The following is a 23908-nucleotide window of genomic DNA, read 5'->3' as shown; positions in this document are numbered from 1 at the left end:
CCTCGCCACATATTACACCCCCATTATGGTACTGGTTGGAGCTAGACAGATCTGCATTGCATTCTTGTATACCCTACGCATATAGGTTGCATACTGAGCCTCTAGCAGTAGTGCTCCATCCATCACACCCCCCCCCACTAGCTCAGTACTTTCATACTTTATTTCATGTTCATTTTGTCCTTTTTTTTCTAGACATCCAGAAGACATTGACAGTTGTACATTGATTTGTCTCATAGGTCGAGTTCAGCCTCTAGTAGACGTTAATACAGTTTTCTTTCTTTCTTTCTTTCTCATCGAGACCGACAGATTAGAACTTTGATTTTCAGCAACCCTGCCTCACCAGAAAGCCCTGACGAACCCTTCCCACATTAGTAAAACTGTGTCAACTTCAATATGGCATGTGAAACTACGATTAGGCTCACCTGCCTCTTTACAAGCAGCGACATGCCAATTGAACATAATGTAAATAAGAATAACAGAAGCCAGCCTTTTTAAGGTGTCAAGCAGAGTAGCATTTATAGCTCATTCATGCCCTTAAGCTATCAACTTGCTTGTTGGATACAGAAAAAGGTGTGATATGCTAAAATTTAAGCTTCCACAAACAATGTGATTGAAGAGAGAAGCCTCTTATACAAACTCAATCCTTGAAGCTTAGAAAGTATCTATTTGCCTGTGTCGCCTTTGTACCACTTGAAAAAGTTATCGAGAAGGCTTTCTTGGCACTCCAGTATCTGATCAAGTCAACACATTTTTTCAATTCAACCTTGTGAACTAGTTTCCTTCTGAGAGATGAATCAAAACAGCTTCCTTTTAGAGCATTTTACACCATTCTGGTCAATCTTAAGTTTTGGTTTTACCTCCTTCCGTAGTGACTGTATTTGTTCTTTTAACAGCGTAAGTTCTGCAAAAGACTTCTGATACTCTGCCTTGGCAAGTTCTAGCCTGCAAAGTTATCAGATTTGCAAGTTCATTGCAAAGTTCACCAGCTTGCAGAGTTCAATTGGGATGGGGACATTAGCCCAGCAGTAGAACTGAAAGCTCTACCGGCGGGGACATGAGTTTGAATCAAGCTCACCCCTCTCCCCCACTCCACCAAGGGGTGGGCTTAAAAAGGGTGTGCAAATAAAAATCCTCCCAATTAAAAAAAAACCTTTCGGAGTTCAGAGAATGCCAAATGAAACAAGCTCCCCGACAGTTGAAAGTCTAAGAAGGTCCAAGACTACAAGTTACCTTTCTCTGAGCTGTTCTTGTTCAATAATTTCTGACTTCTCAGAAGATGCCATTCCACTATCATGATCCGTTACAAGAAGGCACTGCAAACCAATTTCACAACAGATCAATCATCAGTTAACAAAAGGATTCCATAAGGTGCTGTTCAGGCGGGTCTTACAGAGGCGCCTTTACCTCACAGTGGAGGCAGGAGAAGCACAAGAACCTGCACTTCACATTGGAGTGAGGTGAGAGGGTCGCGGTGAGTTGACTGAGCTGAGAAAATAATTTTTTATTTCAAAACGTAGCTGCATCAGACCTGAAAATGTAGCTGCATGGCAATCATTACCCCACCAGCACAACACACCAGGCTGCATTTCTGGCCCCTTCCTTTGCTAGGAGGCACCGTAGCAAATAAACTGCTGATATACAGTCATGTGCTCCCTCTGAATCCCCCCCGTCCTGCTCGAACCTGCACCCCCCCTCGCCCCACCCCCCCTCTCGCGTGTTATTCTGCACCCACCTTCCCTGCCCGCTTACCCTCCCTCCTCATTGGCTTGCACCCGCGCCGCCTTCCGCCCCCCCTTTGCACTGATATGCCCTCCTTTTTGCCTCTGTTCCACCCCCTGTGCCCTCCTCCCCAGCCCGCCTACCTCCTCCCCCTTTTCGCCACTCCGTCATCCCCGACCGAGGCCGCCGTTGCTTGCTTATCCTTTTCCGGAGTGGACCTTTAGATCCTCGCCACGACAATTGCAGCATTAGAGCCCTCCAACCTAGTTTGCAAAATTGTTGGTAGCTGCCCTACACACGGACAACTCAGAGCTCTTTAACAGGCAAGCCTCATTGGTGAGCTTGCAAAGATCACAGACATTCACCCTCTGGGGTGAGGCTGCTACTAGGTGGAGTTCAAATCGCCAGCGGCGTCAGACCAAGTCATGCAACTGAACTCACATTGATGCTACCCTTGCCGGTAATATTGAATTGATATTTATAAATCTACTTACATTGTGTGGATTTTATGAGAGAGAGAGGGAGAAATGAAATGATATATTAACGTCTTCAGAAGGCCAAAATGACCTATGAGACCAAAAAGGTTACAACAATTGGTGGATCTGATACAATGTCTGTGTAAGAAAAGCTAAAAACAACTAAACAACTAACTGAAACTGAAACAACTATGAGGAAAAGTACGGTACTAGGAGCTCCTAATGGATAACATCTGGGAGGAAAACTCCAGCAACAAAGGTAAGCATCATACACATCACTATCCAAAGATGTCTCTCATCGGTCAATGGCGGATATCCTCAATGTCCTCCATGGTGAGTACTCTGACTGGACGTCTCCCATGCCGTGCTAGTATGGTCCTGAGAGAGGGAGATTGACCTTAAAGTCTTATGTAAATGATTAGGGTAGTGAGTGTTATATTTCATATCACATGTATATTACTTAGGATGGATGTGGCAAGGAGATCATTTTCATTTGTTTATGGTGATGGACAAGATATTGAAGGTATTTTTCTCGACGGTTGCTATGATATAGGCATCATTGTTTTCCATAATATATTTAATATTCATGGCTCAATTGTAGACCCTCCATTTTGGGAAGGACAAGCAGCAATATCTCTAATTATTAAACTATTAGAGAGCACCGGTGTTTTACGGTACATATAGAAACTTTCTTTTTATGTAGCTTTTGCGTTTCGCCTCTCACCACTCCAGACCCTCTTCGTCAGAGAATGGCGCGATGATCTTTTCTTTCCCTTTGAGTGCAGCCCCAAGGATGGAGTGGGACTCCAAGTCGGTGACTGCCACTATCTAGGGTCAGACAGTTGAGCTATCCCATCATCTTCACGATCTTCACATCACCGACATACTCACCCATCTATGGCCATTGGCTAGGATGGAGCTTGGAGGTTCAGCCCACAGAGACCAAGCGGGGAGATGGTGGCCCCTAGCCTGGAGGTGCTGCTTTTTGTGTTCATGCATACTTCTGTCACAGTACCTCTTCCCCCTTCTTACAGGTACCTCCACTATGATCGATGGAGTCTAGAGTATGCATACTCTCGTGCTCGCACAGAGTGGCATCACATGGAGGACAAGATCCGCATCCATTTGGCGCGCCTTCGCCCCATGATGGATAGTGATTATTCCCCGTCTAAACCCTCGCCCAAGACTCTTGGAGTGGAGGGCAGTTCTGCTAGCTCCGCCTCACACAGAGATTCATATAGTCTCGTGTAACATACAGGGTTTAGGGGGGCCTCAGTGCTTTCAGAGATGAGGCGTCCTTAAAGGAGAGCTTCGGAGAGCCATAGTGGGGGGTCGACATTCTTTTCCTCCAAGAGCATCACCTCTTTGAGGGGCGCACCCGCCGATGCGAGAAGATTTTACAAGGAGTCGTCATACTTTCTGGTCTCCATCCTTCGGCCCTTCAGGGACACAAGGAGTTTGTATTTCTGTTAGTGAGTAGCTTTTGTCGAAAGTGTTAGACTCAAGAGTTATAGTTCCGGGGCGAGCACAGTGGGTTACCATTTTGATTGGAGAGGATAGCGTTGGCTTCCTCAATGTTTATGCCCCGAATGCTGCTATAGGTAGAGCCCTCTTTTGGAGCACAGTCCGGCAGGCCCTTCCCCACACCGAGTTTTGGTGCATGGGTGGTGACTTTAACATGATAGAGACAGCAGAAGACAGCCTTGGAGAAGGCACGGCCATAGTTTCAAGAGCAGAGTACTTTGCCCGGGAGGAGATGATACTGGTACTTAGGGGATACGACCCTTGGCATCTTCCGGAGTTTGGGCACCGCCCTGGGAGCCTTAGCTTCTAGTGATCGGATAGGAGCACCGGCCCCAACCTCTCTAGACTTAACAGGTTCTACGTTCATGAGTGGGCTTGCAGCCGTGGGGGCATGATTGGTATCTTGGCAGACACTACTTTTTCACATCACGCCCCGGTTATTCTGTCCCTAGAGGACCCCTGGAGGCATGACAAGCATGCGAGCTCTACGATTCTGGACAGCCTCATTCAGGACCCCAAACAAGATAGAGCAGATATGGGAGGGACTCCACTTTACCCCAAGCTCTACTGCATGCACATTGGATGTTGGCCTAGGGAGATCAACGATTTCTTGCAAGAGGCAGCCCAGAGCAAATTGGAGGGATTTCGGGCGAAAAGGAGTCTTAGGAGGGGTCTGGCCTCTTTACAACGACTTCAGGAGAGTTCCCCAGATAGCCCATGGATTGAGAGTCAACTTGCTGCCGCTCGCACGGAGATTAGATCCATTGAGGTGAGGAGGGTGGAGTACAAGTACCATGCCAGAGCTTCATTCTCGACTCAGGCCGGTGACAGAGTCACAGGGGATTTCTTTGAGATAGCCAGCCCCCACAGGAGAAGAGATGGTATTCGTAGGTTGCGTGGCCAAGATGGAGGTATTGTTTCAGATCCCCCCCATGTGAGAGCCATCGCCACTAATTTCTTCCGGTCTCTTCTCACAGGTGCCCCATTATCCCCACAGGTGATGGGCGCGCACGAGAGGGTCTAGCGGCACATGAGAGGTGGTTCCCCCCTCTCTTCGGTCCTTGTTATCGACTCCATTCACGACGGAGCAGCTGGCGGAGGCGGTGACGGCACTACCTAGGGGAAAATACCTGGGGGCGGACGGGCTTCCAGTCTCTTTCTTTCTTCGTCACTAGGACCTCATGGAAGGCAGCCTTCGAGCTGCCTTCAATGAGATTATGCTCACAAGTGCCATGCCAGAGAGGCTCTCAAAGGGTTTGATCAACTTGATTCCTAAGGAGGGTGGTGATAGATTGGAAATCCAGTAGAAGAGACCCATCACTCTTCTAGGGACAGCCTATAAGATCTTGGCCAAGGCCATCAGCACGAGACTTCAGCTCTTTCTCTTGGACACTCAGACCGGATTTGTTCAAAATTGGAGCATTCTGGACAACATGTTCACCTTCTGGGAAGCGATAGCTTTGGCCAGGATGCGGCAATAGGATCTCATAGTGCTATTCCTAGACTTTGAGAAAGCTTATGATAGGGTGGATTGGAGCTTTCTGGATGGCACGATGAGATGGATGGGGTTCCTTGTGGAGTGCATTCGTGGGGTCTCAGGACTTTACTCAGCATTGCATAGCCAGGTTCTCATTCAGGGAGCCCATGGTGATAGATTCCCCCTTTCCCGCTCGGTACGACAGGGCTGTCCTTTGGCACCTTACCTTTCCTATTCGTCGCCAAGGCCATGAGTAGTTTTCTCTCGGCCCAGGAGACCAGGCTTCAGAGATTGTGTCCTCCCCTCCGCACGTAGGAGGAGCAGCTTGACTCAGAGTTTGTAGATTACACAACTCTCCTTTCAGGAGATGTGGGGAATCTCTAGAGATTCGCGGAGGCGATTGAGGTTTTATGCCGTGCATCGGGAGCATAGATCAACTAGCACAAGTCGTGTGGTTTTTGGGTAGGCTCAACACCCACCCCGACTTGGCACCCAGTTGACGCTTTCGAGTGGATCCTGAGGGGCACTCCAATTCGTTTTCGTGGTTGCCAGGTGGGCATTGGTATCTCTCTCGAGGACCAACTCGCCCCTCTTCTCCTGAGTATTCGGAAGAAGCTTTTATACTGGAGTTCTGTGGGGCTCTCCGCAGGTAGAGTGGTGGTGGCAAACCAGGTACGGTGGCAAACCAGGTACTTCTTGCCACCATGTGGTACATCACTTCATATTGGGCCTTCTCTCGGGCATGTATTGGCCAGGTACAATGATTGACACATAACTTCTTAGGGGCCAACAGTGACGGGAGGCTAACCTATTGGATCCCATGGCAAATTAGAGAGATCCGAGCTCCCCTTAGAGGATTGCACCTTGCAAAGGGTGAGGGTGATTGGTTTTCAAGCATGGGAGTGGCACATAGACCCACCGCCAACCAAGGTGGCCAGGGAGAGATTTTGGCGACTATGGATATGGGAGTGCTGACCTCTCACACGCCTACAATGGGACCCTGGAGAGTGGACTTGGCATGACTCCGCTGATCGGGAGGAGACTCTGGATGCCCCCTTCTTTGCATATATTGCGCGGCTAGGCCGCAGGATCTAGATGCTAGAGATTGATGGCACCCCAGCACATTGGCAGTCACAGGGCCTCTCACAGTGTTTCCTTTCAGATTTTTGGAAGAGGCTTTGGGATAGTTTTCGGCCTAGAAAGATCACCTTGTTTCTTTGGCTGATGGCACACAGGAGCTTGGCGGTTGGCACTTGGCTCGCAGTTGGAGGTAGGCCAACAGCTTGCTTCCGGTGCGGCCACCCTCAGCAGTCTCAGTGACATTGTTTTTGGGATTGCCCAAAGGCTCAACAGATTTGGCAGTGGATTCTCTGCATCTTCACTATGGATACGGCCTCGGCCCATATCATTACATGGGACACTGTCGCTTGGTCCACAGAGGCTGTGGTGGTTAGGACTTATGAGGAGGATGGGGGAGGGCTATCCTTTTAGGTCTCTCACCATAGTATTTCGGCAGTACCAGTCACATCCCCACCTACAGATCACTGGCGACGAGGTTCATGCCAGAGATGGGCGATTTGCAGCAGCATTGCAGCCTGGCACATTTGGCGAGCTAGATGCAACGAGGCCATAGAGGGCACCCATACTCCGCCTGCTGAGTCCATCAGGCGCATTTGGCTCAACATCATTCATACCGTCCGTGGTCAGTGGGGGGAAGCTACATGGAGGTTCTGGCCGTAAGCAGAAGCGGCGGGAAGCTTTCTTGAGGCTCTGGAGGCCTGGCCATTTTCTCACAGATAGAGGTGGTGACCCCACTTGGCATTACCGACCATCTGTGTGGTTGTTCCCCCCCCCCCCTTTTCCCCTTACGAGATAGCTTCTCCTCACATAGCAGCCAGCCATAGGAGAAGTGTCTCTTCCCCTTATAATCATGTGATTCCTGCCCCGTACATGAGGCAAGTTTGTATCTAGCCATTCGTGGTTGTATCTAGCCCTTTGTGGCTGTCTTTCATTAACTACTAGAAGGACCTTTTTCCCAGAAAGAAAAAAAAAGAGGCACCATAGCACTCCATGGAGCTTTTGGTGGAGAGCGCACACCAGGTCCTTGCCTGAACATGCTCTAAACGTCATTGCTTTGGGGGCATCATTGACCAAAATGCACCAGAGACAGTTTTTTAAATTAGATCTACCTATAGTCTTTGAAAGTATGGGAGGTCTATCATTCATTAACTTCTTATGTCTATATATCTTACAAATATGTATATGTATACATATAATTCACGTGTGTATGTACGTACATAACATAGTTGTATGGATTCAAAACAGGTATGGCTGATGTCTGTGCAACCAAAAAAAAGGGGTCTAAACTACAAGATGGAAATGGTTAGGAAACGTACGGTCTTCAACATTATTTTTGTTAAATGAAAAACAAGAGATCAGCAAAAAGTTGAAACAAATAGAGGAGAAACTTGGGGTACATAAACATTTATATATAGAGTGTCATTTTATTACCCTTCACAAGCAGGTGGTGTGGTGTCCTTTTTAACTAACAATAATCATAATAAATGGATTGCCACATTTATTATGCCACAACTTACATTGATCTCATGGATTTCCCTCTTGCAATCTTTCATCTTCTCGTATAACTTTTGCATACAGAGCCTTTTTCCCCTGAAATATAGAAATTGAAAAGAGTTGTGTTGGCAAGCAGATAATGTTATTTGCAATTTTAAGAATTGCATAAAAAGGTAAGGTTTTCTGCGTACTTCAGCTCTGATTTCCTCCCCTTGAGAAAATAGCAGTGCTGTATGCCTTCAGAAGTAGTATGCTTGAAATCAAGAAATGCCTATAATCACGGGAAGGATCGATGTTTATATATCCACCATAGAAATGTGACAACTTACCAAGTTTTCCACAATTAAAAATGTGAAAAGTTACCAAGTTTTTTTTCTTATGATCTCCTCCATACAGGTGTTTATCTTCGTTTGACTGCTGTAAAATGGTACTGCTAGGTGTTCCTGATACCACCTTCGTAGCATCAGTATTTCCAATGTCCATCTTTGCAGGCCTTGAATCCAAGGGTGCAACACCCACATGGAAGCCCTGTGCATGCAATATTTTGGTTCATTAAGAAAAGAAGTACTTAACACTTCACTTTAACAATTTTTGCAACACCCACATGGAAGCCCTGTGCATACAATATTTTGGTTCATTAAGAAAAGAAGTACTTAACACTTCAATTTTTGCATGTTCCATTAAGGATGAGAAAGCTATTTGCCCACCTGAGCCTCCAGCTCGCCAACGCCATCTTTGTCGTCTATCACACTTGTTTGATTTTCTTCTATTTTTAAGATGCCGTCTTCTTTGCTTAATTTTTCCATCTGACACGCTTAAATACATTGATCAGATAGTGCATTTTTCTTATCACTGGTAACTCAACTTAGTCATCGAAAAATACTACAGACCAATTGCTTCTATTTCAGAGAAACGGGTAGCTGTTTGGTGCACCATACTCACCACTCGGTTTATTGCACTTCACAAGGGTGATGTGCTATAGTAGCTATCTAATTCTCTACCTCAAGAGTATAATTCATTCTTACAGAATACCCATACATAATACTATATGCATCTTGACCATAAGCAGTCTTAAGACTTGCAATGAAGCCTGATAGATCAGTTTGTCACTAGGTGCTGAGAGTCATCTATGAAGAGGATAGGGCCTGCAAGGAAGAGACCTCTGCTCTAAGCATTGAGATGGTACTCGCCATCTGGGAACATGAGAGGGCTCTCTGCAAAGAGTGGATCAAAGGCTAGAGGAGACATGCTTAGGATATGGATTAGTGGTAATGATAAGTGATTAGGGTACAGTCAAGCTTAATCGCACAAGTTTAATTAGAGTGAAAGCATTGTATTAAACATAAGAATGGGTGCCTCTTATATCTGCAAAGTACAATGCAGAAGGAGCCAAAAGCATCTCCTCAAATCACTCCAAGATTCTCTCCCAGAATATCTCCACACTCCACTATTCACTCTCCAAGATTCTAGGTCCTTGATTCTCTCCCCATGATTCTAGTTTTCCCTGATTTATGGTGGGCAAATTGGCATCTACTTGGCTACTAGCTAAAGTAGAGATTCCCTGGAAACTAAACTGCTTTTACAATGACGAATTACAATGATCAAAATAACCTTAGACCACATGACCCTTACATACATGAGTGACCAAGGATATTTGGTGAACACTATGCCTACCAACATGCTAGGAAGGCTTGGCACGACCGACACCTGCACAAACCGCAATTCACCAAAGGTGATCATGTCCTCCTATACGAGGCTCTCTATTTGAAGCGTGCAAAAAAGCTTCTTCCGGCTTGGGAAAGTCCTTTTCTGGTGTAAGACATACTAGCCCAGAGCACCGTGCAATTGCATAACTTGGTGCATACCTTGGAGAGCCCCCCTGCTTCCACTAGTCAATGGTCACGCCTTGAACGGTATCTTGTCTCCCCACAGGGGAGGTTTCGGCCACCTAATATCCAGGCAATATATTTCCCATTTTGAAAACCTTTCTCTTTCAAAAAGGAAATCCACTTGCACCTGCCACCACCTCATCTTCTCTCAGCTACCCCCTTTCCCCACTATTTCAACCCCCCACCACCTCCTCTCTCATGGCCCTCCTTCCTCCTCTCTCATCACCTCCCTTTCTACATTTTCTCTCTTGGCCCCTTCCTCCTCTATCATCGCCTCCCTTACTGGATTCTCTCTCATGGCCCCCAGCCTTCCTCTCTCTCATTGCCTCCTCTCTCCCTCTCTCGTCACCTCTCCCCACGCCCTCTCATCACCCCCTTCTCTCCCCCCTTCGCCTCTCCCAACACTCTCTCATCGCCCCCCTCCACTCTTTCATAGACGCATTGGTGGCCTGCCCTGATGCCTTGCACGTACTGTTGCCCTGACTAGTCGTGCCACCGCCTAACAAGCATTGTGTTAACTCCATTTTGGGATCAACGAAAGCACTCTCTACTACATACAGGAATAGTAATAAGTGTCATGAAAATGCACTATAAGAGTTATAAATATTATGAGAAAAGCTGGCCATGACCAAGCTTATTAGTTAGTTTTTAAGTTTCGGCACCCAAATGTGAACAAGGACCAGATGTATAAGAGACCTTTTCTCATAATGCAAAGACACAATCCCCCTTTGTGCTAAGTGAGCTCTTGTTAACTCCTTGCCCTTACTCATTGTTGTGTGTGTGTGAGAGAAAGAAAGAAAGAAAGAAAGCTGTATTAACGTCTACTAGAGGCCGAACTCGACCTATGAGACAAATCAATGTACAACTGTCAATGTCTTCTGGATGTCCAGAAAGAAAAAAGGAAAAAATGAACATGAAATAAAGTATGAAAGTGCTGAGCTAGTGGGGGGGGGGGGGTAATGGATGGAGCACTACTGCTAGAGGCTCAGTATGCAACCTTTATGCGTAGGGTATACAAGAATGCAATGCAGATCTGTCTAGCTCCAACGAGTACCATAATGGGGGTGTAATATGTGATACATAGGCGATGGCGAGGCAAAAATACCCCGGAGCATGATCTCCGGGTGTGAGTGTAAGTGAGCTAGCCGCTCCTGGATATGGTGCTGATGTCGAATCTGTATCTCTGTGATCTCCCTCTGATGTAGTCTGGGAGTCTGGTAGCCTGGTGCTCTCGGTCTCTGTCTAGCTCGGAGGTCCGCAGCGCACTGAAGTGTAACCCCCTCTTGTGTCAGGGTAGGCACTGGGATAGATCTCTGGAAGAAATCAGTGAGCTGGAGCTGTCGCCCACCTCTCCCTGTGGTATGAGTCCGTAGCAGCGTCTCTCTGTGGCGCTGTGTCTCTAGCAAGAACTGGCCAAATCTACGCTGGTCTGCGGACTCCATGATCTGGCGGAGTGAGGGATGTCCACTGAAGATGGTGGTGTATCTCTCTCTAATGACACTATATGCTCTGCATCTGCATACATAATGTTCCTCACTCTCAACCTCCTCCGGTCATAGTCTGCATATCCTCTCTGCTTTGGGAATCCGTGCTGCCCTGCCTGCCTCAATCTCAAGCTGGTGTGATACACTCTGAGCTGGCCAATCCCCACTCGGGCACTGTGAGGTACACATCCATGTATCCAGGTCTCTATATGAATCCATCCGCTGAGATACGCATAAACTGATCTCTGTAGTATAGCATCTTCGGCGGTAGAGGCTGACTGGGTGTAATCCAAGTCTCTTAAGTGTATCGCTCCCATAAATCCTGCCGAAGGACTGTGTTCCTCTCACTGTAAGAGAGCTGGATGTGTGGTGCATGTATATCATACTGGAAAGGTGGCAGGTGATCTATGTCTAGACCATGCTGAGTGAGCCACTGTATCATTTGTGAATACCATGATCTCCTGTCTCCACTCTCTGCGAGCTGCCTGGACGCCTCAAAAGCTCTATGTGAGAGTCGATCTGATGGCATATCTCTGATCCTCTGTATAAAGCAGATCGTCTGGAAGAGGGCCTCTACTAGCATAGGAGGTGCAACAAACTCCATCCGGGCAATGTCATGTGGGATGGAGGGTTTGTTGCGGATCATCCGTGAGAGCATGAGAATCTGAGGCCTCTCTATCTGAGACCATGTGGAGGTGGCGAGCCCAAGTGCCCATACTGTTGCAGCATTCATCAAAGCAGGGGTGACTAGTGTGTCAAACAACCACCCCTTCGTGCGGGGCTCCTGGAAGTGTGCCTGGTGACACTGTCTCTCTAGCATGGCCATAGCTGCATACCCTCGTGTGAGTCTATCCCTGGTTGCCTCTGCTATAGTAAATCTTCCTGGCGGAGTCGTAAATGTAATCCCCAGGTACACATATGAGTCTACCACCTCTACCTATCCTCCTGCTAGTGTGAAGATGGCCTGTCGTCGAACCGGCCCTGAGGTGTGGAAAATCATGGCCTTGGTTTTCCCAAGGTTCACTGTAAGCCCCCTCTGTGTGCAGAAGTCGTCGAGTGCCTGGAGATGGTGCTGCAGTCCCATCTGCGACTGAGAGACCAGAATAATATCATCTGCATATAGCATAATGTGGACTGTGGTACCTGAGATGTCTACCCCGTCCCACCACCGCGACCAATGAAGTCAGCCAAATCTTCGATGTATAGCCCAAATAGTGTAGGAGAGAGTGGGCATCCTTGCTTCACACCTATGGTTCTAGCAATAACATCACATAGCCCCCCGGGGCATCGTATGCGCCCGAGGACCTGCTCATATAAAGCATAGATGCCCCAAACCATCTCTGATGGGATCCCCAATGACTCTAGGCGCGCGCTGGAAGAGTCTCTCTCGTGGCACCGTGTCAAACGCTTTGCGGAAATCCACAAAGCAACAGTATAATCTCTCAGACCCTCCTTCTCTGCATATGAGCTCAACTCTGCCTCGAGCACTGCACCATAAAGTTTGGCCAATGTATGACCAATCATGATAGTCCTGTAGTTGCTAGGGTCTAGCATGCCTCCCGCTTTGTGGGGAGGCATTGTGGGGAGGCACGATGGTGTGCATAGTCCACTCAGCTGGTGAGCAACAAAGGATCCCAGTGTGTAAGCTGCATAAATAAGATGCTCACTCTGTATACCTGTGTGGTCAGTCAATCTCCCATGCTGTAACCGGCGGCGGATAGCTCTCTCTACCATCGAGGCGGTAAAGAAAGTAGAGGTGGTAGGGCATGACTCCTGTGGCTGTGGTATGGGCGGCTGCTAAGGGATATGGTAGAGGCTCTTTGCATATGTGTGCCATGTGTGTGGATCCTCAATCGTAGTATGAGGGCGAGGCTCTCTCATCCTACGCCATGCAGTGGCTGCTTTTTTGCTCATGAGTAGGTGGTATATATCCCAGTACCGTGCCTCCTCATATGCACGCCTCTTACGGCGTGTGAGGGTCCTCATCTGTCGGCTCGCCTGTCTTTGTGTAATGGTCCCTAGTGCTCTCTGGGCACGGAGGTGTCTATATAGCTCTCTGCACTCATCATCATACCACCGATTCTAGGGCATGCTCCCAGTTCTATCTGTGTGTGCAACGTGTGTATGATGGGGGAAGCTGCGGGTGGCGGCCATATGTAGTAGAGATGACAGTTGGGTGGTGAGTGAGAGGTGACAGGGGATCCATCTAGAGTAGCCCGTCATATACATGATGCTCATATATGTCTGCCAAGTCATGGGTGAAGTAGAAAGTTGTATGCGATGCCTGTGTGGGCTGTGTGGGTGCTGGTGTGGAGCTCGCCAGTGACAGTAAGAGGGACGTGTGATCCGCACCAATAGGACAGGGGGGGGATGGTGAAAGATGTCACTGCCTGTGTGGTCTCCATGGACCCCATGATGTAGTCCACTGTGCTCCCCCCCCTGATCGTGGAAAGCATGTCAGTGCTCCTGAATCCTGCCACTGTCTCATCCCGTTATAAATAACGAGATGGTGTCGCGCTCCCAGCTCAAGTAAGTGATGACGATATCTGGTGTTATCCGGCCCCATGTCCTCTGACATCCTGCAAGCTCCCGTGTCCTCCACCTCTAGTGTGTACATCACCTCGGGGTGCTCGAAATCATAAATGTCGCAGTGTCGGCTCTGTGTCCGTTCATTGAAGTCCCCCATAAGGAGGACTTCCCCTAGGTTGGAGTAGTGTATGATCTCATCTGAAAGGGCTGCATATGGTCTCTCTCCTCCCAACGGCCCTGTGACCTCCTCCTCCCCTCTACTCTCCTCCTCTGTTGTCATGGCATATCTCGATCCTCTAGGAGAGAAGTAGCATAGAGCAATGTATAACACCTTGTCTGCCGAGAGCTGCAATCTAATCCACATGTATCTAGCCTCCTGGTCACGTGCTACCACCTGTAGGCGCTCCTGTAGCTCTCGCTTGAAGAGTACCACTATACCTCTAGATCCTCTCGATGTGCTCTGCCGTGTGGTCCCCCTGTATGTAAACTCCCACTGATAGCCCTCTACTTTGGGTAGCCCCCTCTGGGCTCTAGTGCATCTCTCTAAGTAGTATGATGTCCCGTCTCTCCATGACCTCCTCCATCCTCCCAGGATGTGTCCAAAGTGCTCCATTGCAATTCCAAACTGCTACGTGTATCTGTGAATCTGGATCCTCCATAGCCGATGTCCCATAGGCCGCCTGACACTAATCGATGGCCTTGCCATCGATGATGACACAGCCATCGCGATAGAATGCTCTCTTACCCCCTTTCCGGGCCTGTAGGACTCTCGGCATGCATGTTTTCCTGTGTTCTATCTGCATCCTTGTAAGGTCGTCATTCAAATAGATGGGATCTCCTTGTAATCCTCGTAGAATCACCCTCTTCGTCATGAAGGTGACCCTCTCCATCTCTCTTGCAAACTGTAGGATGAGGGCTCGCTTGCATGTTGAGTCTTTCCCGGCTCTCCATGCTTTGGTGAAGGGGAGAGGGTCCTCTTCCCTGTAGCCGAGCTTTGTGCATAGAAGCTCTCCATCTTTCTCGGGAGTGGAGTCGGGTGTCTCGGCTATACCTGTGACTCGAATGTTGAGGCGGCGGGCCTGCCTCATCTTCTCCTCCTCAATGGTGGTGTGAATGATTTGGTGTTCTTCCCTTTGAGTCTCCTCCCTCACTTCTTTGCAAATGTTCTTCTTCACCACTTCAACCCATCCTGACTGCTTGGCTTCGAGTTTTCCCTCCATGTCCTTTGTGATCTTCTTGGAGATCTCTTCTTTGATGGCCGTGAGTGTTGTCATTGATCTCCCCTTCTTCCTTCTCGGTGTTCTTGACGGCTACCACTTCCACTTTCAATGCACTCACCTCCTCCTTGAGTGCCGTGTTCTCTCGTTCAAGGTCCGTGACCCGTGCTTCGAGGGCCATGATGTGCCGGTGTAATTTGTTCTCCACCTCATTGAGCTTGGAATCGGATGTCTTCTTGTTCTCCTTGATTAGTACCTTCATTGCCGTCTCGAGAGCCTCAAGCTTCTCTTGCAGACTCGGAGCCATTCCTCGAGATTACTCTGCAGCGCTTCCCATAGGCAGGGAGGAGAGAGAGAGAGAAAGAAAGAAAGATTTTATTAACGTCTTCCAAAAGACCGAACTCGGCCTATGAGACAAATCGGTGTACCTGTATGGGGTATCCTCTGTCATCCCAACAAAATGAAAAAGTACTGAACTAAAAAGCTGAATCTGGGTGTGCAATAAGTACAATGAGTGGGAGAGGGGATGGAGCTCTACTACTAGGAGAATGCAAAGCTATATGCATGGAGTATACAATCATGATATGCAACCTAGCTAGCTCCATCCTGTACCATACTCGGGGTATAAAATGGTATACATCAATGAAGGGGGTGTCCACAGCTCCTTGAAGAACATGCCTGGGTCTGCTCTGAAGCGAGCCAATCGCTCCGCACCCTCTCTATGAAACTAAGCTCTGATCTCTGTCATCTCTCTCTGGTATAGGCGTGGTGTCCGAAAGCCAGGTGTCCTCTGTCTCCTGTGGGCTCTGAGTGTCTATGCTCTCTGGAGAGTAATTCCCTGCCATCGTGTAGGGGCTGGGAGTGGGATGGATCTCTGAAAAAATGTAGTAATCTGTGTCTGTCGTCCCCCCTCTGGAGCTGTCTGAGCCTGTAATGATGTCTCTTTGTGACGCTGTATGTCTAGAATGAATCTCCCCAGTATGCGCTAGTCTGCTGCCTCAAAGATCTGGCGTAGGGAATGTGGCTCTCTGAATAAAATGGGATCTCTCTCTCATGGCTGTATATGCTCTGCATCTGCATACATAATGTTCCTCACTCTCCACCTCCTCTCTGCACAATCTGCATACCCTCTCCTCTCGGGGGATCCGTGCTGCTCTGCCACTCTCGATCTCCAATCGATGTGATGAAACTCTAAGCTGACCAATAGCCACTCGGGAGTCGTGTGGTAAAAAGCCCTCCATGTATCTAGGCCTCTCTATAAATCCATCATCAGTGATACTCATGAAGTGATCTCTGTAGTATAGCATCTTCGGTGGAAGAGGCTGTGTAGGCGATATCCATGTCTCTCGTGTAGACCTCCTGGAGACTCAGACACTAATACAATATCATCAGCATAAAGCATAATATGTACTGAGGTACCTGCTAAATCAACTCCATCTCCGCCTCCCCGTGTAATGAAGTAAGCCACCTCATCAATGTATAACCCAAATAGCGTGGGGCAAAGTGGGCATCCTTGCTTCACACCAATGGTGCTAGCAATAGTCTCGGACATACCTCTTGGGCATCTGACTCACCCAAAAACCTGCTCATATAATGCATAGATGCCCCATATCATATCTGCTGGTATGCCAAGAGACTGCAGGCGCTGAAAGAGCCTCTCTCGTGGTACTGTGTCAAATGCCTTGCGGAAATCCACAAAGCAGCAATAGACCTTTCTCTTCCTCACTCTGGCCTGATCAATCATACATCTCAAAGTGAATACATGGTCAGTGGTAGAGAAAGCTCTCCTGAAGCCTACCTGCCTTGATGAGCGTAAACCTGCTCGCTCAGCATATAAGCTAAGCTCTTGCTCCAACACTGCACCATAGAGTTTGGCCAACACGTGGCCAACCATAACCGTCCTGTAGTTGCTCGGATCGAGCATATCCCCTGTTTTGTGAATCGGCACAATGGTGTGCATCGTCCACTCCGCAGGCAAACCCTCTGCTAGTGCCCTGTTAAACAGGTGTGCAAGAAAAAGAGCCAAAGAATCTACTGCATATATGAGATGCTCACCCTGCAGGCCCATATGGTCGGCGGCCCGTCCATGCTGTAGTCGGCGGATAGCTTCCTTTACCATCGAGTGGGTAAAGAAGCTAGCTGTGGTAGGTCGAGGTTCCTGTTGCTCCGGTATAGGTGGCTGCTATGGGGCGTGGTATAGGCCCTCTGCATATGTGTGCCATGTCTGTGGGTCTGCAATAGGTGTCGGTGTCCGGGGCTCTCTGAAGTGCCGCCATGAGATAGGGCTACCTCTACTCATGAAGAAATGAAAGATCTTTAGCTCCTGTATCTTTGCGAAGGCCCGCCTTTTGCGGCGAGTAAGTCTCCTCATCTCTCTCCTGGACTCCTGCTCTGTGATGGCTCCCAAGGCTCTCTGTATGCGGAGCCGTGAGTATAGGGCTCTGCACTCGTCATCATACCATCTGTTCTGGGGCATAGTCCCAGATCTCGCAGGCTCTCCTGAGTGGACACAATGTGGGAAGCTCTATAATGCAGCCGTGTGTAGGAGTGATGCCAGCTGGGCTGTAATGGTATCCATAGATGCCACGGGATCCATGAGTAGGAGCCCATCCTCTACTCTGCCAGTGTATATGTCTGCCATGTCATGTGTGAAGTAGATGGTAGTGTGGGGCGTCAGTATGTGGGGGGCTGGTGATATTGGCGATCCGGCTAGTGAAAATGCCAAGTATGTATCATGTGCCCCAATAGGACGAGGTGGAACGGAGAATGAGGTGACAAGCTGTGATGCCTCCAAAGACCCCATAATGTAGTCTACCCCACCGTGCCTCCGGTCCGTGTATGACCCCCATGTGGGAAGCATGTCAGCCCTCCGGATCCCGGCCACTGTAGCATCCCGTTATAAATAGCGAGACGATGCCTGGCTCCCAACTCTAGTAAGTGGTCCCCATAATGTCCTCTGTCTGGTCCAGTGTCCTCTGATGCCCGACTAGCCTCTATCTCCTCTGGATCCACAGAGTGGAGGATCTCCATGTCATCATAGTCATACACCTCACACTGTTTGCTCTGTGTGTGGGCATTGAAGTCGCCCGTAAGAAATACTTCCCCTAGTGTAGAATAATGCATAATCTCCTCTAACAGACAAGTGTATGGCGAGGCTCCTGTCTCCTCCTCCTGTGGCATGTCCTCTGTAATGACATAGGAGGATCCTGATGGAGGAAAGTAACATAGGCTATGTATATAACCCTGTCCTATGAGAGCTGTAAGCTGATCCACATGTATCTGGCCTCTGGATCCTGTGCTACCACTCTCAGTCTCCCATGTAGCTCCCGTCTGAATAGAACTGCTACTCCCCCCGACCCTCTCGAGGTACCCTGGCGTGTGGTCCTCTTGTATGCTGACTCCCACTGGAATCCCTCTACTCGAGGTAGCCCTCTCTCTGGGCTTTGATGTGTCTCTGTCAGAAGTATGATGTCTCTCCCCACCATAACATGCTCCAATCGTCCAGGCTGCACCCATAGTGAACCATTACAGGTCCATACTGCCATGTGTATCTCTGTCAGTGGCCTGGTCTGTGTCCCATAGGCCCCAAACCGCTAATCCATGGGCCGGCCATCAATGATGACCCGACCATCTCGATAGAAGGCCTTCTTGCCTTCTCTTCGACTCTAAGACTCGTGGCATGCAAGCTCTCCTATGCTCAAGCTGCATCCTCGTGAGATCATCATCCAAGAAAATAGGAGCTCCCTCTAAACCTCGTAGTATGACCCTCTTCCTCATGAAGGTGACCCTCTCCGTCTCTCCTGCAAACTGTAGGATGAGGGCTCGCTTGCGTGTTGAGTCTTTCCCGGCTCTCCATGCTTTGGTGAAGGGGAGAGGGTCCTCTTCCCTGTAGCCGAGCTTCATGCATAGAAGCTGTCCATCTTTCTCGGGAGCGGAGTCGGGTGTCTCGGCTATACCTGCGACTCGAATGTTGAGGCGGCGGGCCTGCCTCATCTTCTCCTCATCAATGGTGGTGTGAATGATTTGGTGTTCTTCCCTTTGAGTCTCCTCCCTCACTTCTTTACAAATGTTCTTCTTCACCACCTCAACCCATCCTGACTGCTTGGCTTCGAGTTTTCCCTCCATGTCCTTTGTGATCTCCTTGGAGATCTCTTCTTTGATGGCCGTGAGAGTGTTGTCATTGATCTCCCCTTCTTCCTTCTCAGTATTCTTGATGGCTACCAGTTCCACTTTCAATGCACTCACCTCCTCCTTGAGTGCCGTGTTCTCTTGTTCAAGGTCCGTGACCCGTGCTTCGAGGGCCATGATGTGCCGGTGTAGTTTGTTCTCCACCTCATTGAGGTTGGAATCAAATGTCTTCTTGTTCTCCTTGATTAGTGCCTTCATTGCCGTCTTGAGGGCCTCGAGTTTCTCTTGGAGACTCGGGGCCATTCCTCCAGATTACTCTGCAGTCCTTCCCACAGGCAGGGAGGAGAGAGAGAGAGAGAGTTATGTTGCTGCCTTGGGGGCCTGAGGAAAGGTGCGTGGGGAAAGGGGGGCACAGAGCCTAACGGAGAGGGAGGCAGGGCAGCATAGCGAGGCAACGGCGAACAGTAAAGTGAATCAGCGAGGCGGAATCACAAGGCCTACAGGAGAGGAAAGTGGGCGGGCCAGCATAGCGAGGCGGCGACGAACAGTGAAGCGAATCAGCGAGGCGGAATCACAGGGCCTACCGGAGAGAAAGGCGGGCCAGCATAGCGAAAGGCGGCGAACAGTCAGCAGGGCAGTGAGGCGGAAGGGCTAGTGGGCGGCAGCAAGGCGGAAGGGCTAGTGGGCGGCAGCAAGGCAGAATCGGCGAACAGTCAGCAGGGCAGCGAGGCGGAAGGGCTAGTGGGCGGCAGCGAAGCGAATTGGCGAGCAGAGAGAGAGAGAGAGAGAGAGAGAGAGAGAGAGAGAGAGAGAGAGAGAGAAATGAAATGAAATGAAATGTTATATTAACGTCTTCAAAAGGCCATAATGACCTATGAGACCAAAAGTTACATCATGGTGGATCTGATACAATGTCTGGATAAAAAACCCCAGAAAGAGAGAGAGAGAGAGAGAGAGAGAGAGAGAGAGAGAGAGAGAGAGAGAGAGAGAGAAATGAAAAATGAAATGAAATGTTATATTAACGTCTTCAAAAGGCCATAATGACCTATGAGACCAAAAGTTACATCATGGTGGATCTGATACAATGTCTGGATTTAAAAAAAAAAAAAAAAAAACCCAGAAAATGAAAAATAAAGATGATACTACTGGCACCTAGAAAATGAAACTGGAACTGGAAGGTACACTATGGAGGTACCTCCATCTCATAATATGTGCCGCATCGGACACTGGCGGATCTCCTCAATATCCTCTGTGGTCAGCACCCTGACTGGGTGTCTCGCATGCCTCGCAAGAATAATCCGAATCTGCCGCTGCAACCTCCGTCTATGCTGGGATGCCCTCCTCCGTGGTCGTGGGCGTCTGGACCACCCAAGCTCAATCGCACGATCAATCAGTGTACCCCTGGTGTGGGCGGTATCCATGTCCTGCTGCTGCTGTGGTCCATCTGGCGCAGTGATGGCCGGACTAAAGAAGTCTGTAATGTGCCTCTGAGTCTGGCTCTCTGTGCGCCTAAGCAGGCTATCTCTATGTCTCCGCAGCTCAAGCAAGAACAATCCCAAACACCTCTGGTCCTGGTACCCCATGACTCTGGAAAGTGGTCCAAAACCCTCTCTGAATAAACAGTGGAAACGACCACGTATCTCATAGTATGCAGTACAATGGCATATATAATGCAGCTCTGTCTCTGGCTCCCCATGGCATACTCGGCATATCCTGGCCTCAGCTGGTATACCTCTATATCGGCCAATCTCAATCTCAAGCTGGTGTGAGGATGTGCGAATCTGACCAATAGCACATCGTACTGCATGAGACAAGTGTACATCCATGTAACTGGGTCTGATCACAAAACCATCTGCTGTGAGCTGAAGAAAATGTTCTCTGTAGAAAGCCATCTTCGTGCCCAGCTCCTCAGTCGGCTGTATCCATGTCCTCCTAATGTCCAGCTGAACTAAATCCTGACGGATGAGTCTGGTAATCTCTGTCCGTGTAAGAGTGAGAGAGGGTGCCTCCAGAGAATACTGGAAGGGAGGCAATCTGTCCATGCTAAAACCATGTGCCTGGAACCAAGATGTCATCTGTCCATACCAACAAGCCGTGTCTCCCTGTAAAGCTAACTGTCGGGAGGACTCCAGGGCGAGGCGTGCATATCTGTCTCGGGGGAGATCCCACAAGCCATGTATGTAGGAGACTGATCTCGTAAGAGCCTCAATCACCAGAGGGGCAGCCGCCAGCTCTGCTCGAATAATCTCATGAGGTACCACAGCCTTGGCTCTAATAAGCCTAGCAATCATAGATACCAAAGGCCTCTCCATACCTCTCCACCCGCCTGCGCTGTGATGGCCCACTGAAGGTCCCCATATCTGCACTCCATAAAGCATAGCTGATGTCACTAGAGTGTCAAAAAGCCAGAGTTTTGTTCGAGGTTCCTGAAACTGAACCTGCGAACACATCCTCTCCAAACCACCCAGGGCTGCATGTGCTCTAGTCAATCTAGTCTCTGCTGCTCTCCTCATCGAAAACACTGGCCCACTGAATACTACCCCAAGATATGTATATGCATCTGTATACTCCACAATCTCCTGCCCATATGTAAATGTGGGAGCTGATCGCCTAACCCACTGTGGCGTGGTGTTAAACACCATAACCTTGGTTTTGCCAAGGTTGACAGACAATCCACTATCATGTGCAAACTCATGTAAAGCATCCAGATGACGCTGCATACCCTCAGGAGAGTCAGAGATCAACACAATATCATCAGCATATAACAATAGTGGGATCCATGTACCTGCTAGCTGGGCTCCTCTGTCCCCCAATCTCTCAATGTAGTCAGAAGCCTCATCCACATACATACCAAACAGTGAAGGAGATAACGGGCAACCTTGCTTCACTCCTATAGTGGAGTGAACCAAAGTAGAGACCCCCTCTGGGGTGCGTACCTGTCCTGCAACTGATCTGTATAAAGCCATAATTCCCCATATGAGCTCTGTGGGTACCCCCATCTCCTGTAATCGCCTCATCAATCTGGCTCTGGGCACTGTATCAAATGCTTTGCGGAAGTCCACAAAGCTACAATAAATCCGTCGCCCATGCGACCTGCCCTCCTCAATAATGGCCCGGAGAGTCAAGATGTGGTCAAGAGTAGAGAAACCTCTCCTGAACCCTGCCTGTCCCTCTGCTCGAATGCCAGCTCTCTCTGCCCATCTACTCAACTGCTGCTCAAGAATGGATGCATACAATCGTGCTAGTGTGTGACCAATCATAATAGTGCGATAATTCCCTGGCTGCATAGGGTCCCCTGACTTGAAGATAGGCACGATGGTGGACCTACTCCAAGTCTCGGGTAAGCCTTCGCACATAGCACGATTGAACATCACTGCTAGAAGCTCTGCCAGCATGTCTCTCGCATGAATAAAGTGCTCAGCAACCAATCCATCGTGATCATATGCTCTCCCAGTCTTCATCCTATCAATGGCCTTCCTTACCATCTCTGCGGTAAAGAAAGTACATGTCTGTGGGCATGGTGCTGGCGGGTCAGGAAAAGGTGTCTGTCCAGGAACTGTATATAGAGATGCTGCATAACTACCCCAGACCTCTGTAGAAGTGATGGCCAAAGCAGGGGAGGACTCATGAAACAGACGCCAAGCCTCCCTCGAATCCTGGCTCAAGAACAGCTGGTATAATTCCTGCTCTAGCTGAGCAAGGAAGGCCCGCTTCTTCCTTCGCACAAGGCGTCGGAAGGCAATACGTGACTGTCGATAAGTAGTGACTCCCAAAGGAACCTCCCGCTGCAGTCGGGCTCTGGTCTCTCTGCACTCCTCATCATACCAGCTGTTCTGGGGCATACATCTAGAATGCTGTCTCTGTCCAGGCTGAGTATGTGGATATGCCTCTCTCGCTGCATCATGTAAAGTCTCTGTCAGTATATGGGTCAACTCCTCCAAAGGTCTCCCTGGCTCCTCTGTGTACAGACGTCTATAAATCCCATCTGTGTAGACAGCATCAGTCTCTGAGGTAAAAGTATATCGAGTGTGATCTGCCCCTCGTGTCCTCTGAGCTGTGGTAAAGTGAAAAGAGATAGTCAATGTCAACAATGCATGATCCACTACTACCCCAATGGGCCGAGATCCAACTGTGAAGTCCTCAATGCATGAAACAAAGCTAGGCATAGCCATAACATAATCCACTGTGCTAGCACCATGTCTATGTGGAAAGCAAGTAAATCCAGCTGCTGACGGAAACCTCTGCAAGCCATTAAGTATGGCCAACCCATGCGCAGTCCCCATATCTACCAAATATCTCCCATACTCTGTGCACTCCACATCCTGTGAGCTTCTGTCTAATCCCATATCCAGAGTGTCCAACTCTCTCAGCATCTCCTCCGAGGTATCATAAAAGGCTGTCTGGCGGTTGCCCGTCCGGGCATTAAAGTCCCCTAGCAGAATGATGTCTCCATCCCTAGAGAACTCCCATATGTCATCATCTAGCACAGAGAAAGGAGACTGCCCTCTAGGTGCTGCATATGTCGATGTACTAGGAGCAAAATAGCATATGGCAATATACAGGAATCTGCCTGTGTCGGCCCTCAGTCTCACCCACATATATCTGGCCTGATCATCTCTCCGAACTATGTGTATAAGCGGTTGCAGCTCCTCCCTGAAAAGAACTGCCACCCCTCCTGATCCTCTACTACTGTGTACCGATCTCGTCCCTACTCTGCAAGCTGTCTCCCATCTGTATCCTGTCACCTGTGGCATCATCTGACCAGGGGCCTGGTGAGTCTCCGAGTAGAAGACTATATCTCTATCTGTAAAGCTGTCCTCAAAGGCACCTACATCAAGTCTGAGGGATCCATTGCAGTTCCAGGCTGCCAGCTTTAATTTGGTCCCATAGG

General features: G+C 49.0%; 1 protein-coding gene across 8 annotated transcripts in view; it reads right to left on the bottom strand.

The window, feature by feature from the left end:
* Nucleotides 1-305: 305 nt before the first annotated feature.
* Nucleotides 306-23908, bottom strand: part of LOC147621564 (kinesin-like protein KLP1) — a 115788-nt gene continuing 92185 nt past the window's right edge. For 6 of the 8 annotated variants that reach the window (XM_086824328.1, XM_086824329.1, XM_086824330.1 and 3 more), the window contains 7 exons: nt 8478-8576; nt 8134-8298; nt 7962-8041; nt 7794-7866; nt 1231-1313; nt 858-942; nt 306-731 (listed from right to left, as the gene is read on the bottom strand). In XM_086824328.1, coding sequence (XP_086680454.1) covers nt 663-731; nt 858-942; nt 1231-1313; nt 7794-7866; nt 7962-8041; nt 8134-8298; nt 8478-8576 — 654 coding nt within the window. In that variant the 3' untranslated portion in view covers nt 306-662. The remainder of the gene's footprint in view (nt 732-857; nt 943-1230; nt 1314-7793; nt 7867-7961; nt 8042-8133; nt 8299-8477; nt 8577-23908) is intronic. The other 2 variants (XM_086824332.1, XM_086824335.1) reach the window with 1 other exon arrangement.

The sequence above is a fragment of the Cibotium barometz genome, chromosome 30, assembly GCF_041138505.1.
Source record: "Cibotium barometz isolate CiBa-2024 chromosome 30, ASM4113850v1, whole genome shotgun sequence".
Lineage (NCBI taxonomy): Eukaryota > Viridiplantae > Streptophyta > Polypodiopsida > Cyatheales > Cibotiaceae > Cibotium > Cibotium barometz.
The sequence above is the reverse complement of the archived record's forward strand: the minus strand, read 5'-3'. Positions and strand labels throughout refer to the sequence as shown.